The sequence below is a fragment of the Hyla sarda genome, chromosome 8 (assembly GCF_029499605.1).
Source record: "Hyla sarda isolate aHylSar1 chromosome 8, aHylSar1.hap1, whole genome shotgun sequence".
Lineage (NCBI taxonomy): Eukaryota > Metazoa > Chordata > Amphibia > Anura > Hylidae > Hyla > Hyla sarda.
The window spans coordinates 19009524-19027646 of NC_079196.1; the positions used below are offsets into that span (position 1 = coordinate 19009524).

Genomic DNA, 18123 nt, shown 5'->3' on the forward strand with positions numbered 1-18123 from the left:
ATTCAAACCAGCCGATAAGCGTGGAAATATTGTCATTTGGTCAGTGGACAAGTATGAGGAAGAGGAGTTTAGACAACTGAATGATCATAATTGCTACAAACGCCTGACCTCAAACCCACTGAACAAATTTCAACATGAACTGCAACAAGCTTTTGAACAAGGGATTATTTTGAAAAAAAACGATGGAAGGCCTAATGGTCGAAATACCTGTAATACCTACACTGTACCTTCTCCCCAAGGTACATAAGAGCATTGACGAACCACCTGGCTGACCAATTGTGTCGGGGAGAGGAGGATTGTGTGAGCCAGTTTGCAAATTTCTTGACTACTTACAACCATGTGTCAGAGACCTTCCATTGTATATAAACCTGTTCAGGACCCGTGTCGTACCGGTACATCATGGGACCCTGGTAGTTAAGGACCCATGACACACATGTACTGCCATGGGAATTTCGGTCCCCACCGCGTGCCGGGCGGGGACCGGGCGTGCCGGGCGGGGACCGGACCAGGGTGACTGCTGATATCGATCAGCAGGCACCCCGCGCAAATGCCCATGGGGGTCATCAGAATTCACACCTGCGATTTGCGCAATTCCAGGTCATACGGGTCTATGGTGACTCGGTGACCCGGAAAATAAGGAGGATAAGGAGGGATAGGAGTGAGGTGGCAGGGGTGCCACCCCTCCTATCCCTGCTATTTGTCGTATAGAAGTGACGACCAATAGCAGATCGGGGGCGGGGGGTTAACTTTTGGTTTCCCCGTCCTGCCCACCCACAATAGGTGGGGCAGGACGGGGAAACCAACGGGGATCAGCACCGAAGTCCACTTTCCCATCGGCAGCGGCGGAGGCTACGAGCAACGGTGGAGATTGGCAGCAGCAGAGGACAACGATGCGGCTCCCTGGATCTTACGGAAGCTGGTGAGTTGCTTAGCAACATCTGGAGGGCAACAGTTTGAGACCACTATACAGTGGTCTCTAAACTGTAGCTCTCCAGATGTTGCAAAACTACAACTCCCAGCATGGCGAGACAGCTGTTTGGGCATGCTGGGATTTGTAGTTTTGCAACAGCTGGAGTGCTACAGTTTGAGACCACTATAGTGGTCTCTAAACTGCAGCCCTCCAGATCTTGCAAAACTGCAACTCCTAGTATGCCCACACAGCTGATTGCTGTCTGGGCATGCTGGGATTTGTAGTTTTGCAACATCTGGAGGGCCCCAGTTTGGAGAACACTGTACAGTGGTCTCTAAACTGTAGCTCTCCAGATGTTGCAAAACTGCAAATCCCAGCATGCCCAAACAGCTGTCTCGCCATGCTGGGTGTTGTAGTTGCGTACCTCCAGCTGTTGCATAGCTTTATCTCCCAGCATGCTCTTCGGCGATCAGTACATGCTGGGAGTTGTCGTTTTGCAACAGCTGAAGACACACTGGTTGGAAAATACTGAGTTAGGCAACAGAACCTAACTGAAGGTTTTCCAACCAGTGTGCCTCCAGCTGTTGCAAAAGTACAGCTCCCAGCATGCACGGTCTGTCAGTACATGCTGGGAGTTGTCATTTTGAAACAGCTGGAGGTTTGCCCCCAGGGTACATTCACACAGGCAGGTTTACAGTAAGTCCTAAAAACACTACACTAACACATAATAAAGGGTAAAACACTACATATACACCCCCTTACACTGCCCCCCCCCCCCCCCAATAAAAATGTAAAACTTATTGTACGGCAGTGTTTCCAAAACGGAGCCTCCAGCTGTTGCAAAACAACAACTCCTAGCATTTCCGGACAGCCACTGACTGTCCAGGCTTGCTGGGAGTTAAGCAACAGCTGGAGGCACCCTGTTTGGGAATCACTGGCGTAGAATACCCCTATGTCCACCCCTATGCAAGTCCCTAATTCAGTCCTCAAATGCGCATGGCGCTCTCTCACTTCGGAGCCCTCTCGTATTTCACGGAAACAGTTTAGGGCCACATATGAGGTATCGCCGTACCCGTGAGAAATTGCACTGCAAAATTTGGGGGGCTTTTTCTCCCTTTACCCCTTATGAAAAGGAAAAGTTGGGGGCTACACCAGCTTGTTAGTGTAAAAAATAAAAAAACTTTACACTAACATGCTGGTGTTGCCCCATACCTTTTATTTTCACAAGCGTTAAAAAGGAAAAAAAAAAAAAAAAAAATTTGTAACGCAATTTCGCCTGAGTACGGAAATACCCCATATGTGGGCGTAAAATGCTCTGCGGGCACACAACAAGGCTCAAGAGTGAGAGCGCATTATGCACATTTGAGGCCTAAATTGGTGATTTGCACAGGGGTGGCTGATTTTACAGCGATTCTGACATAAACACAAAAAAATAAATATCCACATGTGACCCCATTTTGGAAACTACACCCCTCACGGAACATAACAAGGGGTATAGTGAGCATTAACACTCCACAGGTGTTTTAAGAATTTTCATTAAAGTTGAATGGGAAAATGAAAAAATGATTTTTTCTCACTAAAATGCTGGTGTTACCCAAAATTTTTCATTTTCACAAGGGAAAATAGGAAAAAAGCCCCCCAAAATTTGTAACCCCGTTTCTTCTGAGTAAGACCATACCCCATATGTGGATGTAAAGTGCTCTGCGGGCAAACTACAATGCTCAGAAGAGAAGGAGCGCCATTGGGCTTTTGAAAACAAAATTTGTCCAGAATTGAAAGCCACGTGTGTTTACAAAGCCCCCATAGTGCCATAACAATGTGACTCCATTTTGGAAACTACACCCCTCATCTAATGTAATAAGGGGTACAGTGAGCATTTACGCGCCACAGGTGTCTGACAGATGTTTGGAACAGTGGTCTGTGAAAATGAAAAATGTAATTTTTCATTTGCACAGCCTACTGTTCCAAAGATCTGTCAAATGCCAGTGGGGTGTAAATACTCACTGCACCCCTTATTAAATTCTGTGAGGGGTGTAGTTTCCAAAATGGGGTCACATGTGAGGGGTCCACTGTTCTGGCACCACCGGGGGCTTTGTAAACGCACATGGCCCCTGACTTCCATTCCAAACAAATTCACTCTCCAAAAGCTCAATGGCGCTCCTCCTCTTCTGAGCATTGTAGTTCGACAGCAGAGCACTTGACGTCCACTCATGGGGTATTTCCATACTCAGAAGAAATAGTGTTACAAATTTTGGGGGTCATTTTCTCCTATTACCGCTTGCAAAAATGTAAAATGTGGGGAAAAACCAGCATCTTAGTGAAATTTTATTTTTTCATTTACACATCCAACTTTTACAAAAATTCGTAAAACACCTGTGAGGTGTTAAGGCTCACTGTACCCCTTGTTACGTTCCTTGAGGGGTGTAGTTTCCAAAAGGGTATGCCATGTGGGGGGGGGGGGGATTCTGCTGTTCTGGCACCATAGGGGCTTCCTAAATGTGACATCAAAATTCACTCTCCAAAATCCCATTGTTGCTCCTGCCCTTCTGAGACCTCTACTGCGCCCACTGAACACTTGACATACACATATGAGGTATTTCCTTACTCGAGAGAAATTGGGTGTAGTTGGGTGTAGCTTCCAAAATAGTATGCCATGTGTTTTTTGTTTTTTTTTGCTGTTCTGGCACCACAGGGGCTTCCTAAACGCGACATGCCCACCAAAAACCATTTTAGCAAAATTTGCTTTCCAAAAGCCAAATGTGACTCCTTCTCTTCTGAGCATTGTAGTTCGCCTGCAGAGCATTTTACGTCCTAACATGGGGTATTTCCATACTCAAAAGAGATGGGGTTACAAATTTTGGGGGGCATTTTCTCCCATTACCTTTTGTAAAAATGGTAAATTTGGGGGGGAAAATTCACTTTTTTTTTTCATTTAAACATCCGACTTTAACGAAAAGTCGTCAAACACCTGTGGGGTGTTAAGGCTCACTATACCCCTTGTTACGTGTTTTGAGGGGTATAGTTTCCAAAATGGTATGCCATGTGGGGGGGGGCGGTGTTCTGGCACCATAGGGGCTTCCTAAATGTGACATGCCCCCCAAAAACCATTTAATCAAAATTCACTCTCCAAAATCCCATTGTTGCTGCTATCCTTCTGAGCCCTCTACTGCGCCCACCGAACACTTGACATACACATGTGAGGTATTTCCTTACTCAAGAGAAATTTGGGGGGCTTTATCTCCTATTACCCCTTGCAAAAATTCAAAAGCTCTACAAGAGCATGCGAATATTCCTGTGAAACACCTAAAGGGTTAACACACTTACTGAATGTCATTTTGAATACTTTGAGGGGTGCAGTTTTTATAATGGGGTCATTTGTGGGGTATTTCTAATATGAAGGCTCTTCAAATCCACTTCAAAACTGAACTGGTCCCTAAAAAATTCTGATTTTGAAAATTTTGTGAAAAATTGGAAAATTGCTGCTGAACTTTGAAGCCTCTGATGTCTTCCAAAAGTAAAAACATGTCAACTTTATGATGCAAAAAGTATTGATGAAAATTTACCATTAACATAAAAGTAGAATATGTCACGAAAAAACGATCTCGGAATCAGAATGAAAGGTAAAAGCATTCCAGAGTTATTAATACTCAAAGTGACAATGGTCAGATATGAAAAAAATGGCCGGGTCCTACACTGAAAATTGGCTGGGTCCTTAAGGGGTTAAAGACTCCGGAGAAGTGCTGCAGAGACTCGATGGAGTATTGATTGAACCTGATATGTTTTTGGTATGTTGTGACGTGGAGTCGTTATATACCTTCATTAATGATGATCATGGCTTGATGGCTAGCAAATATTTTTTAGAAATTCGAGCATTGGATGGTGATTTACTTGATTTACTGCTATGCTTACTGAAGTTTGTACTTCACCACAATTTCTTTTTGTTCAAGGATAGATACTTTCTACAGATGAGGGGAGTGGCTATGGGCGCGACATGTGCCCCATCCTATGCAAATTAATTTTTTGGCTATTGGGAACAAAGGAACATCTTGACCAATGAAGGTATGGAGAATGGTCATATTGTGTCTTGGATGCGATTTATCGATGATATTTTGTTCATCTGGCAAGGCTCATAATGGTCTGGATATCCGATTAACCCATGTCATCAAAACGGACTCAATAGACTTTTTGGACATCAGAATTTTCACTGATACAAACGGACATTTACATACTACGTTTTTTCGGAAAGATACGAGCGTGAATTCCCTTTTACACGCAAAATCTTCTCACCCGACACATACAATTCACGCCATTCCATATGGCCAATTTGTCAGAACCAGAAGGATTTGTGACCAGGAACAGGAATATGATCAACAATCCAGACAATTGGAACAACGGTTTCTTCAAAGAGGCTGCAAACCCAGAGACATTGCTAACGGGTAGATCAAGGCCAAAGCACTGAATAGACGACAACTATTGAATCCCAAGAGAACTCAAAAAAATTATGGGCAACTAAGGTTGATTACAAATGATCATACAAAATGGTACGACATGAGAAAAGTGGTAGAGAAGTACTGGCCAGTCTTGACACAGGATAGGGATTTGAAGGGACTCTGACCACCAAGACCTTATTGACAGCAAGACGCTCCAAGACTATAAAGGATATGTTAGTCATTTTGTACCACCCAGATCTCAATTCGTCTTCTCATCCCAGGGACCTAAATGGGGATCATACCCATGTGGAACGTGTTCGGCGTGTCCACAAATGGTGAAGACCCAAACTTTTTCCAACTCCAAGAAGGATTGTGAATACAAAATTGTTCATCCAAGTAACTGCAGAACCATGTCAGTAATATACTATGCCACGTGTCCTTGTGACCTAATATATATATTGGAATGACATCCAGAGAGTTGAGGGTGAGAGCCTTGGAGCACATGAGGGACATAAAAAAAAGCTGCGAGAATAGATTTGGAGGATGTGGAAGAAATGCAAAAGCTGAAACCCATACCACGCCATTTCAGAAGAGTACACCATTGTCAGGAGAAATGACTATACTTCAGAGGCACAGACAGAGTTCACATGGGCTCGAGAGGAGGGAATTTTATGAAGAAACTCTCCAGTTGAATGCTGAAAACCATGTCACCATGTGGTTTAAATAAACAGTTAGGTTTTTCTAGTTTCTTATTAACCACTTTGACTCTGGGTCCTATTTACGGAGATTTTTAATTATCTTTTAACATTTTTTTTGTGTTAATGGTGGGAGTGCGGAATCTTTTTCATAACCAGGTGGCCAAGAGGTTATTACCGATTAGACTGAATACATTAAAAGGGGCAGTTTAATATGATATAATTCTAATTTTTATCTATTTATTTTTTCATATTATAGGTTACTGTAAATATCTCCATTTGAGAAGGATGTCGACATCTATTTATCTCTTTACCCCCATTAAGGCTCAAGAATGAGGCTTTTTGATATGAGATCTCTCCTCAATTTGTTTCTGGACATTCATAGATACAATCCATTTCTATGGTATCAATTGTGGGTTTTTTTTTGTTTAGTTTTTTTCTCACTTTAGTTAGATTTTTTATGGTTTATTGCTCACTTGCGTGTATATATTTTGTTTTTCCTCACCTATTCATTATTTATTTCGCACACAGTATACGGCATTATTAATTACAATTCCTCACTTTTAGTTACACTTTTCCATCACGAATTCATGATCACATTTTTATCCTTATTTATTTTACTACATTCACCACACTTCATTAAAAAAAAAAATCAGGTTTTATTATTTATTAATCTTGTAATCTATACAATTATTATTTATTTATTTTAATTTCACGTATTCACTTACCAACATTCATTTTTTAACACCTTCATTAATTCATTCATTAATTATTCATTTATGTACATTTAAATTAATATATTCACATATTTATTTATTTATATGTAAATCCTTATTTATTGATTACACATATTTATGTATTATTAGTCTTCGCTATATATATTTAGATATTTTTGTACATTTTTCATACTCAATTTAATGAATTTGAATATATAATCTTTTTATTTACACACACTATTAATTTATTTATACACATTTAGATATATAATTTTTTATTGTCTATATTATTTACATATAGAGGAGATATTATATCTCCACCCATAGAACACATTAGTATCTTCATGCATTTGTTAAAGGGTACCTCTCATCAAATTTTTTTTTATATATATATTATAGATTAATGTATACAGAATAACTTTCCAATTGCATGTTATTAAAAAATATGCTTCTTTCTATTTAATTTTCCACTTTGAAGAATTGACCACTAGGGGTCTCCCTACCAGTCCTGGCAGCAAGCATTTCAGACTCCTGCTGGAGTCCTAAACACCACGAGCTGCCAGTCTGCTTTGTTCACAAAGGAGAACGCTCAGAGCTGCCAGCCTGCTTTGTTCACAGCCTGTTTGGCTGTGAACAAAGCAGGCTGGCAGCTCTGAGTGTTTAGGACTCCAGCATGAGTCTGAAATGCTTGCTGCCAGGACTGGTAGGGAGACCCCTAGTGGTCATTTTTTCAAAATGGAAAATTTAATAGAAAGAAGCATATTTTTTAATAACATGCAATTGGTTAGTTATTCTGCAAACAAGAATCTATAATATATCAAAAGTTTTTTTGATGAGAGGTACCCTTTAAATAGTGTTGTCTATATATTCAGTGGATGTGGTCCACATACATTGTGAGATGTCCCTATTATTAATTCATATTTAGTATCAGTCCTGGGCTCCAAACATGTTGCTATTTCAGATATGTATCTATAATTAATCCTGTCCTGTCATCGCTATGATGTCACATTTACATCTTATTTCAGAGACACTATACATAGTTTGCCCTTAGTTTTGCCCTCTTTCAACATGGTGTCGTGTGGTTGAGCGCTCCGTGCGCATGTGGGGGTGGCGCGCGGGGGGCGGGAGGTGCCTTCGCACCATCGCAAGACGCTGCAGTATGCGGCCTCTGTGATGATGCGAACACACACTTCCGCCCCACGGCCGCTTCCGGTGTGTGCTCTCGGAGCGCCATGCAATGCGGCCCACACGTGTAAGTACTCGGGCACTATTAGAGTCATATATATATATATATATAGAGGTCTCCGCACTCCCACCTCACCGCTCCTGGACAAAGCAGGTCAGCCAAACGTGTCGGAGGGTGAGGTGGGGGAGCGCGGGTGACCAGCTACGTGCACCGGCATATGTAAGTTCCTGATGTTTACAGCACATGTGCACTTTGTTTTGCATTGGACACTTTATGAGCCTTAACTGTTAATTACATTCTGTTACTATATGGGACACTTTCTGGGGTTTTAGTTATTGTGGCTATGATTTAGTGACAATTACGGTCCGTGGTCTGTGCTATCAACTTGTATGAATTTGTTTATTTATTGCATTTAGCACTTTCCATCCATTCATAGCTGCTACATTAGGTTAATGTTTACATTGTAATCATCATAAGCTGCTAATTTCTTCATATACCGTGTTTACCACCCCTATCCCTACCCCCAGAGTGTGCCTCCATATTATATATTGGATTGAATATACTAAAGTGTACATATATGAATTGGATTACATATATTTTCTGTGGTGCATCATACAGATGACCCATTTTGGGAATCCTAATTTATGTATAGCTGATCACCGGCATCACTCCCCCGTGTAATTTTAACTGTCTTGTGTCATGTGTTTTTTATGGGTGTCATTGGGGTTTCTTGTTTTCTGTTTATCATGAATTTTCAATAAAGATTGTCACAATTGTACCTTACTACTTGTTTTTGCTTTCATTATTGGGGGTCCCTTTGTAGGTATATACCTAGCTAGCTAACAACCTACCTAGCAAGTTATTTACCTATTGGTCTACAAATCTAGCTACCTACCTGGCTATCTAGCCACCTAACTGGCTATCAATTTACATAACTATCTAGCTACCCACCTAGCAACCTACCTGGCAGTCTATGTACTTACCCACATGGCTGTCTACCTGTCTATCTACCTACTTGGCTGCCTACCTATCTAGTTACCTACTTGGCTACCTACTTAGCCACACACACACACACATATAGTGATCCCTCAACTTACAATGGCCTCAATATGCAATAGTTTCAACATACAATGGTCTTTTCTGGACCATTGTAACTTGAAACCAGACTCAACATACAATGTACAGACAGTCCAGATCTGTGATACCTGTCAATGGCTGAAAGAACCGACCAATCAGAATTGGCATTCACTGGTAAAACCAGTGTATTCCTAAAGTGCACTGACTGGTTTCTGGTAGCGCCCCCTACAGTACAGGGAGGTATTACATGTTCTGTACTCTTTACCTGTATTACTGAAGTGTATGCACTGACTGGTTTCTGGTAGCGCCCCCTACAGTACAGGGAGGTATTACATGTTCTGTACTCTTTACCTGTACTACTGAAGTGTATGGACTGACTGGTGTCTGGTAGCGCCCCCTACAGTACAGGGAGGTATTACATGTTCTGTACTCTTTACCTGTATTACTGAAGTGTATGCACTGACTGGTGTCTGGTAGCGCCCCCTACAGTATAGGGAGGTATTACATGTTCTGTACTACGCTTTACCTGTGTTACTGAAGTGTATCGACTGACTAGTGTCTGGTAGCGCCTCCTACAGTACAGGGAGGTATTACATGTTCTGTACTCTTTACCTGTATTACTGAAGTGTATGCACTGACTGGTGTCTGGTAGTGCCTCCTACAGTACAGGGAGGTATTACATATTCTGTACTCTTTACCTGTATTACGGAAGTGTATGCACTGACTGGCTGTCTGGTAGTGCCCCCTACAGTACAGGGAGGTATTACTTGTTCTGTACTACTCTTTACCTGTATTACTGAAGTGTATGCACTGACTGGTGTCTGGTAGTGCCCCCTACAGTACAGGGAGGTATTACATGTTCTGTACTACTCTTTACCTGTATTACTGAAGTGCATGCACTGACTGGTGTCTGGTAGTGCCTCCTACAGTACAGGGAGGTATCACATGTTCGGGACTACTCTTTACCTGTATTACTGAAGTGTATGCACTGACTGGTGTCTGGTAGTGCCTCCTACAGTACAGGGAGGTATTACATGTTCTGTACTCTTTACCTGTGTTACTGAAGTGTATGCACTGACTGGTGTCTGGTAGCTCCTCCTACAGTACAGGGAGGTATTACATGTTCTGTACTCTTTACCTGTATTACTGAAGTGTATGCACTGACTAGTGTCTGGTAGCGCCTCCTACAGTACAGGGAGGTATTACATGTTCTGTACTCTTTACCTGTATTACTGAAGTGTATGCACTGACTGGTGTCTGGTAGCGCCTCCTACAGTACAGGGAGGTATTACATGTTCTGTACTCTTTACCTATATTACTGAAGTGTATGCACTGACTGGTGTCTGGTAGCGCCCCCTACAGTACAGTGAGGTATTACATGTTCTGTAGTCTTTACCTGTATTACTGAAGTGTATGCACTGACTGGTGTCTGGTAGCGCCCCCTACAGTACAGGGAGGTATTACATGTTCTGTACTACTCTTTACCTGTATTACTGAAGTGTATGCACTGACTGGTGTCTGGTAGCGCCCCCTACAGTACAGGGAGGTATTACATGTTCTGTACTCTTTACCTGTACCAGGGTTACCTGCTCCTTTGGACACCAGGTGAGGGCGGCTCCATGTTACTTTTTTAGGACATTGCGTGTACTGTACAGGACCCTGAAGAAGCTCCTGTCCTCTACATAGACCAGTGTTTCCCAAGCAGAGCGCCCCAGCTGTTGCAAAACTACAACTCCCAGCATGCCCGGACAGCCTTTGGCTGTCCGGGCATGCTGGGAGTTGTAGTTTTTCAACAGCTGTAGGCTCCCTGCTATGGAAACACTGAAATAGACAGTGATTACAGCTCCCAGCAGATCTTTATTACTTTTATATGGAAGGATTTGCTTTATCTATATTAGTTATCTAATTATTTTTCTTTAATCCTCACTTTTTCCTATTTTTGGATGACATTTTGGGCCTATAGAACCAATTACCAGGTTTCCATAGAGTTTTGGTCTCAATATACAATGGTTTCAACATACAATGGTCGTCCCGGAACCAATTAATATTGTAACTTGAGGGACCACTGTATACATATATACTGTATATATATACACACACACACATTTTTATATGCACACACACATATATATATATTAGCTGGTTTTTACACACATATATATTACATTATTACATATAGTGGGAGATTTGTCAAAACCTGTGCAGAGAGAATGGTATATACACATATATATTACATATATTGATCTGTTGGTATATACACATATATATTACATATATTGATCTGTTGGTATATACACATATATATTACATATATTGATCTGTTGGTATATACACATATATATTACATATATTGATCAGCTGGTATATACACATATATATATTACATATATTGATCGGTTGGTATATACACATATATATATTACATATATTGATCGGTTGGTATATACACATATATATTACATATATTGATCTGTTGGTATATACACATATATATTACATATATTGATCAGCTGGTATATACACATATATATTACATATATTGATCGGTTGGTATATACACATATATATTACATATATTGATCTGTTGGTATACTCATATATATTACATATATTGATCGGTTGGTATATACTCATATATATTACATATATTGATCGGTTGGTATATACACATATATATTACATATATTGATCGGTTGGTATATACACATATATATTACATATATTGATCTGTTGGTATATACACATATATATTACATATATTGATCGGTTGGTATATACACATATATATTACATATATTGATCTGTTGGTATACACATATATATTACATATATTGATCTGTTGGTATACACATATATATTACATATATTGATCGGTTGGTATATACATATATATTACATATGTTGATCGGTTGGTATATACACATATATATTACATATATTGATCGGTTGGTATATACATATATATTACATATATTGATCGGTTGGTATATACACATATATATTACATATATTGATCGGTTGGTATATACACATATATATTACATATATTGATCAGCTGGTATATACACATATATATATTACATATATTGATCTGTTGGTATACTCATATATATTACATATATTGATCGGTTGGTATACACATATATATTACATATATTGATCTGTTGGTATATACACATATATATTACATATATTGATCGGTTGGTATATACATATATATTACATATATTGATCGGTTGGTATATACATATAAATTACATATATTGATCGGTTGGTATATACATGTATATATTACATATATTGATCGGTTGGTATATACACATATATATTACATATATTGATCGGTTGGTATATACATGTATATATTACATATATTGATCGGTTGGTATATACATATATATTACATATATTGATCGGTTGGTATATACATATATATTACATATATTGATCGGTTGGTATATACATATATATTACATATATTGATCGGTTGGTATATACACATATATATTACATATATTGATCTGTTGGTATATACACATATATATTACATATATTGATCTGTTGGTATATACACATATATATTACATATATTGATCAGCTGGTATATACACATATATATATTACATATATTGATCGGTTGGTATATACACATATATATTACATATATTGATCGGTTGGTATACTCATATATATTACATATATTGATCTGTTGGTATATACATATATATTACATATGTTGATTGGTTGGTATACTCATATATATTACATATATTGATCGGTTGGTATACACATATATATTACATATATTGATCGGTTGGTATACACATATATATTACATATATTGATCGGTTGGTATATACACATATATATATTACATATATTGATCTGTTGGTATACACATATATATTACATATATTGATCTGTTGGTATATACACATATATATTACATATATTGATCGGTTGGTATATACACATATATATTACATATATTGATCGGTTGGTATATACATGTATATATTACATATATTAATCGGTTGGTATACACATATATATTACATATATTGATCGGTTGGTATATACATATATATTACATATATTGATCGGTTGGTATATACATATATATTACATATATTGATCGGTTGGTATATACATATATATTACATATATTGATCAGCTGGTATATACACATATATATTACATATATTGATCGGTTGGTATATACACATATATATTACATATATTGATTGATTGGTATATACACATATATATTACATATATTGATCGGTTGGTATATACATATATATATTACATATATTGATCGGTTGGTATATACACATATATATTACATATATTGATTGATTGGTATATACACATATATAATTACATATATTGATCAGCTGGTATATACACATATATATTACATATATTGATCTGTTGGTATATACACATATATATTACATATATTGATCAGCTGGTATATACACATATATATATTACATATATTGATCGGTTGGTATATACACTTATATATTACATATATTGATCGGTTGGTATATACATATATATTACATATATTGATCGGTTGTGATCGCTCCTGATTCGTTATGACGCGTTATCAGTTACATTCTCCGGCTGTGGGGGCGTTTTCTAGTGCTGGAGGGGCGTGTCCGTGGGCGTGCCCGTGTCGGAGGGCGGGGTCTGGGCGCGCAGTCTCCGGTTGCTGTCACTCTCGCCGCTGTCCGTGGTGCTGAGCGGCCGCCGCTGATCTCCGGGTGTCGGTTTCGGGGTCACTATGTCCCCCGTGGTATAGGGCGGCTCCGGGGTGGGGGCCCCTCGTACACCAGGATGCGGCTGTCTGCGGGGACAGTGTTCTCCCTCCTGCTCCTCACCTGCTGCTGCCATCACAGGGGCCTGGGGGCCCGGAGCCACGGTGAGTACCGGGGGAGGCGGGGCAGCTGTAGCCACATCATCGGTCGGGCTGCTGCAGAACCTCTTCAGGATCCTCCCACTCATCCTTGTTTATAGAAAGTACTCTGTGTCTCTGGGGGATAGAAAGGGAAGTAGCGCCCCCTATAGACCGGGCAGTGACTGCCCCTCCGCAAGTTTGTCCGGAGTGTTGTTGTGATGATGTTATTGTGGATGATGAGGATCTTCACTCTTCGCCTGCTGTCCTCTTTATGCTGCCCACATATCATACATGGCTGCTGCAGAACCTCTTTATCTTCCATCTGAAGACCCCAGAGATTACTACACATTGACCCCTTGGCTGTTGAGAACTTCCTCAAGATCCTATTCATATACATGGTCATGTCTCTATGGTGGTGGTAGTAGTGATAGTGGTAGTGATGGTGGTGGTAGTGATGATGGTAGTGGTAGTGATGATGGTAGTGGTAGTGATGATGGTGGTAGTGATGATGGTGGTAGTGATGATGGTGGTAGTGATGATGGTGGTAGTGATGGTGGTGGTAGTGATGATGGTAGTGGTAGTGATGATGGTGGTAGTGATGATGGTGGTAGTGATGGTGGTGGTAGTGATGATGGTAGTGGTAGTGATGGTGGTGGTAGTGATGATGGTGGTGGTAGTGATGATGGTGGTAGTGATGATGGTGGTGGTAGTGATGATGGTGGTAGTGATGGTGGTGGTAGTGATGGTGGTGGTAGTGATGATGGTGGTAGTGATGGTGGTGGTAGTGATGATGGTGGTAGTGATGATGGTGGTAGTGATGATGGTAGTGGTAGTGATGGTGGTGGTAGTGATGGTGGTGGTAGTGATGATAGTGGTAGTGATGGTGGTGGTAGTGATGATGGTGGTAGTGATGATGGTAGTGGTAGTGATGGTGGTGGTAGTGATGATGGTGGTGGTAGTGATGATGGTGGTAGTGATGATGGTGGTGGTAGTGATGATGGTGGTAGTGATGGTGGTGGTAGTGATGGTGGTGGTAGTGATGGTGGTGGTAGTGATGATGGTGGTAGTGATGGTGGTGGTAGTGATGGTGGTGGTAGTGATGATGGTGGTAGTGATGGTGGTGGTAGTGATGGTGGTGGTAGTGATGGTAGTGGTAGTGATGATGGTGGTAGTGATAATGGAGGTAGTGATGATGGTGGTAGTGATGATGGTGGTAGTGATGATGGTGGTAGTGATAATGGAGGTAGTGATGGTGGTGGTAGTGATGATAGTGGTAGTGATAGTATTGGTAGTGATGGTGGTGGTAGTGATGATGGTGGTAGTGATGATGGTGGTAGTGATGGTGGTGGTTGTGATGATAGTGGAGTAATGGTGGTGTTAGTTATTATAGTGGTAGTGATGATGATGGTAGTGATGGTGGTGGTTGTGATGATAGTGGTAGTGATGATAGTGGTAGTGATGGTAGTGGTAGTGATTGTGGTGATGATGGTGGTAGTGATGATAGTGGTAGTGATGATAGTGGTAGTGATGGTGGTGGTAGTGATGGTGGTGGTAGTGATGGTGGTGGTAGTGATGGTAGTGGTAGTGATGGTAGTGATGGTGGTGGTAGTGATGGTGGTGATGATGGTGGTAGTGATGATAGTGGTAGTGATGGTGGTGGTAGTGATGATAGTGGTAGTGATGGTGGTGGTAGTGATGATAGTGGTAGTGATGGTGGTGGTAGTGATGATAGTGGTAGTGATGGTAGTGGTAGCGATGGTGGTGATGATGGTGGTAGTGATGGTGGTGGTAGTGATGATAGTGGTAGTGATGGTGGTGGTAGTGATGGTAGTGGTAGTGATGGTGGTGATGATGGTGGTAGTGATGATAGTGGTAGTGATGATAGTGGTAGTGATGATAGTGGTAGTGATGGTGGTGGTAGTGATGGTAGTGGTAGTGGTGGTAGTGATGGTGGTGATGATGGTGGTAGTGATGATAGTGGTAGTGATGGTGGTGGTAGTGATGGTGGTGGTAGTGATGATAGTGGTAGTGATGGTGGTGGTAGTGATGGTAGTGGTGGTAGTGATGGTGGTGATGATGGTGGTAGTGATGATAGTGGTAGTGATGATAGTGGTAGTGATGGTGGTGATAGTGATGATAGTGATAGTGACGATGGTGGGAGTGATGATGGTGGTAGTGATGGTGGTGGTAGTGATGGTGGTGATAGTGATGGTGGTGATGATGGTGGTAGTGATGATAGTCGTAGTGATGATAGTGGTAGTGATGGTGGTGGTAGTGATGATAGTTGTAGTGATGGTGGTGGTAGTGATGATGATGATAGTGGTGATGATGATGGTGGTAGTGACGATTGTGGGAGTGATGGTGGTGGTAGTGATGATAGTGATAGTGATGATAGTGGTAGTGATGGTAGTGGTGGTGATGATGATGATGGTGGTGGTATACATTGATAAGGGTGGTGAATATGAAAGTGATGATGGTGATGATAGTCGTGATAATGATGGTTTTGAAAATGGTGATGATGATAGGGGTGGTACTGATGATGGTAATGATCATGATTATGATAATGGTACTGAATATGGTGAAGATTGTGATAATTATAATGATGATGATAATGGTGGTGGGGCTGATTATGGTGATGATGGTGATAATGATAATGATGATCTAGATGGTACTGAATATGGTGATGATGGTGATAATTGATAACGGTGTTGGTACTGAATATGGTGATGATGGTGATAATGATAACGGTGATGGTACGGAATATGATGATGATGATGATGTAAAAATAAAGAATAGTAACTATAGACAATACCAGCTGTAGTAACTACTATGGTGCCCGTCACTCACTAGAGGCCAATCTCTGGTTCCAGGTTTTGTGGGGGGCTCCCCTGAGTTGTGATGTGTTACCAACCATTATACCATAGTGAAACTACAACTCCCAGCATGTCCTAACTGCCTTCGGGACAGCAACAGGTTGGAGACTATAGGGGAGATTTATCAAAACCTGTGCAGAGCAAAAGTTGCCCAGTTGCCCATAGCAACCAATCAGATCGCTTGTTTCATTTTTAACAAGGCCTCTGCAAAGTGAAAGAAGTGATCTGATTGGTTGCTATGGGCAACTGGGCAACTTTTGCTCTGCACAGGTTTTGATAAATCTTCCCCTATTGCTGTAGATCAGTCTTTTCCAACCTGCGGCTCTTAAGCAAAACTACAATTCACAGCCGTTGGCTGTCCGGGCATTCTGGGAGTTGTAGTTTTGCAACAGCTGGAGGCACCCTGGACATAGGGTTTCACTGTACATATGTAGCAGAGCTGATGTTGAGCATTCAATGTTTCCTTTGTTCATCACAATAACTCTAACTGAGGTCAGATATGAGTAGAGTTAGCAGCAGTCCTATGTAAACCCGGAAACTGTGACGTCATGTGTTGTGTCCAATTATACAGTAATTCAATATTATTATTTATTATTATTATTATCTTTATTTTATTATTTATTATTATCTTTATTTTATTAATATTATTATTATTATTATTATTATTTAATATCTTTATTTTATTATTATTACTATTATTTATTATTATCTTTATTATTATTATTTATTATCTTTATTTTATTAATATTATTATTTATTATTAGATTTATTTTATTAATATTATTATTATTATTTATTAGCTTTATTTTATTATTATTACTATTATTTATTATTATTATCTTTATTATTATTTATTATCTTTATTTTATTATTATTATTTATTATTATCTTTATTTTATTAATATTATTATTATTTATTATCTTTATTTTATTATTATTATTACTATTATTTATTATTATTATCTTTATTTTATTATTTATTATTATCTTTAATAATATTATTATGTATTATTTTTATTTTATTATTATTATTACTATTATTTATTATTATTATCTTTATTTTATTATTAATAATAATAATCATTTAAAATAATATTTTGCATTGATGGGTCAGTTCCCCCCCTTTTTTTTTTATCTTTCTGGGGGTTTAGTTATTTGTAGCTGATGTCCCTCTGAGCTTGTGCTTATACACAGCAGCAAATGTAAACAAGCAAAAAAACAGTGTAAAGCATGGGGGATAGAGCAGCAGACTACCGTAAACTCCCAGTAGACAATGCAATGCAAAAACATATACTGTATAGTAAACAACCAATAGCAATAGATATATACT

General features: G+C 39.5%; 1 protein-coding gene across 2 annotated transcripts in view; it reads left to right on the forward strand.

Annotated features, from left to right (window-relative positions):
• Positions 1-13705: 13705 nt before the first annotated feature.
• PTPRN (protein tyrosine phosphatase receptor type N) overlaps positions 13706-18123 on the forward strand; it is a 114954-nt gene continuing 110536 nt past the window's right edge. Inside the window, exon 1 of one of the 2 annotated variants that reach the window (XM_056534275.1) lies at positions 13706-13944. In XM_056534275.1, the coding sequence (XP_056390250.1) occupies positions 13860-13944 (85 nt within the window). In that variant the 5' untranslated portion in view covers positions 13706-13859. The remainder of the gene's footprint in view (positions 13945-18123) is intronic. The other variant, XM_056534276.1, reaches the window with a different exon arrangement.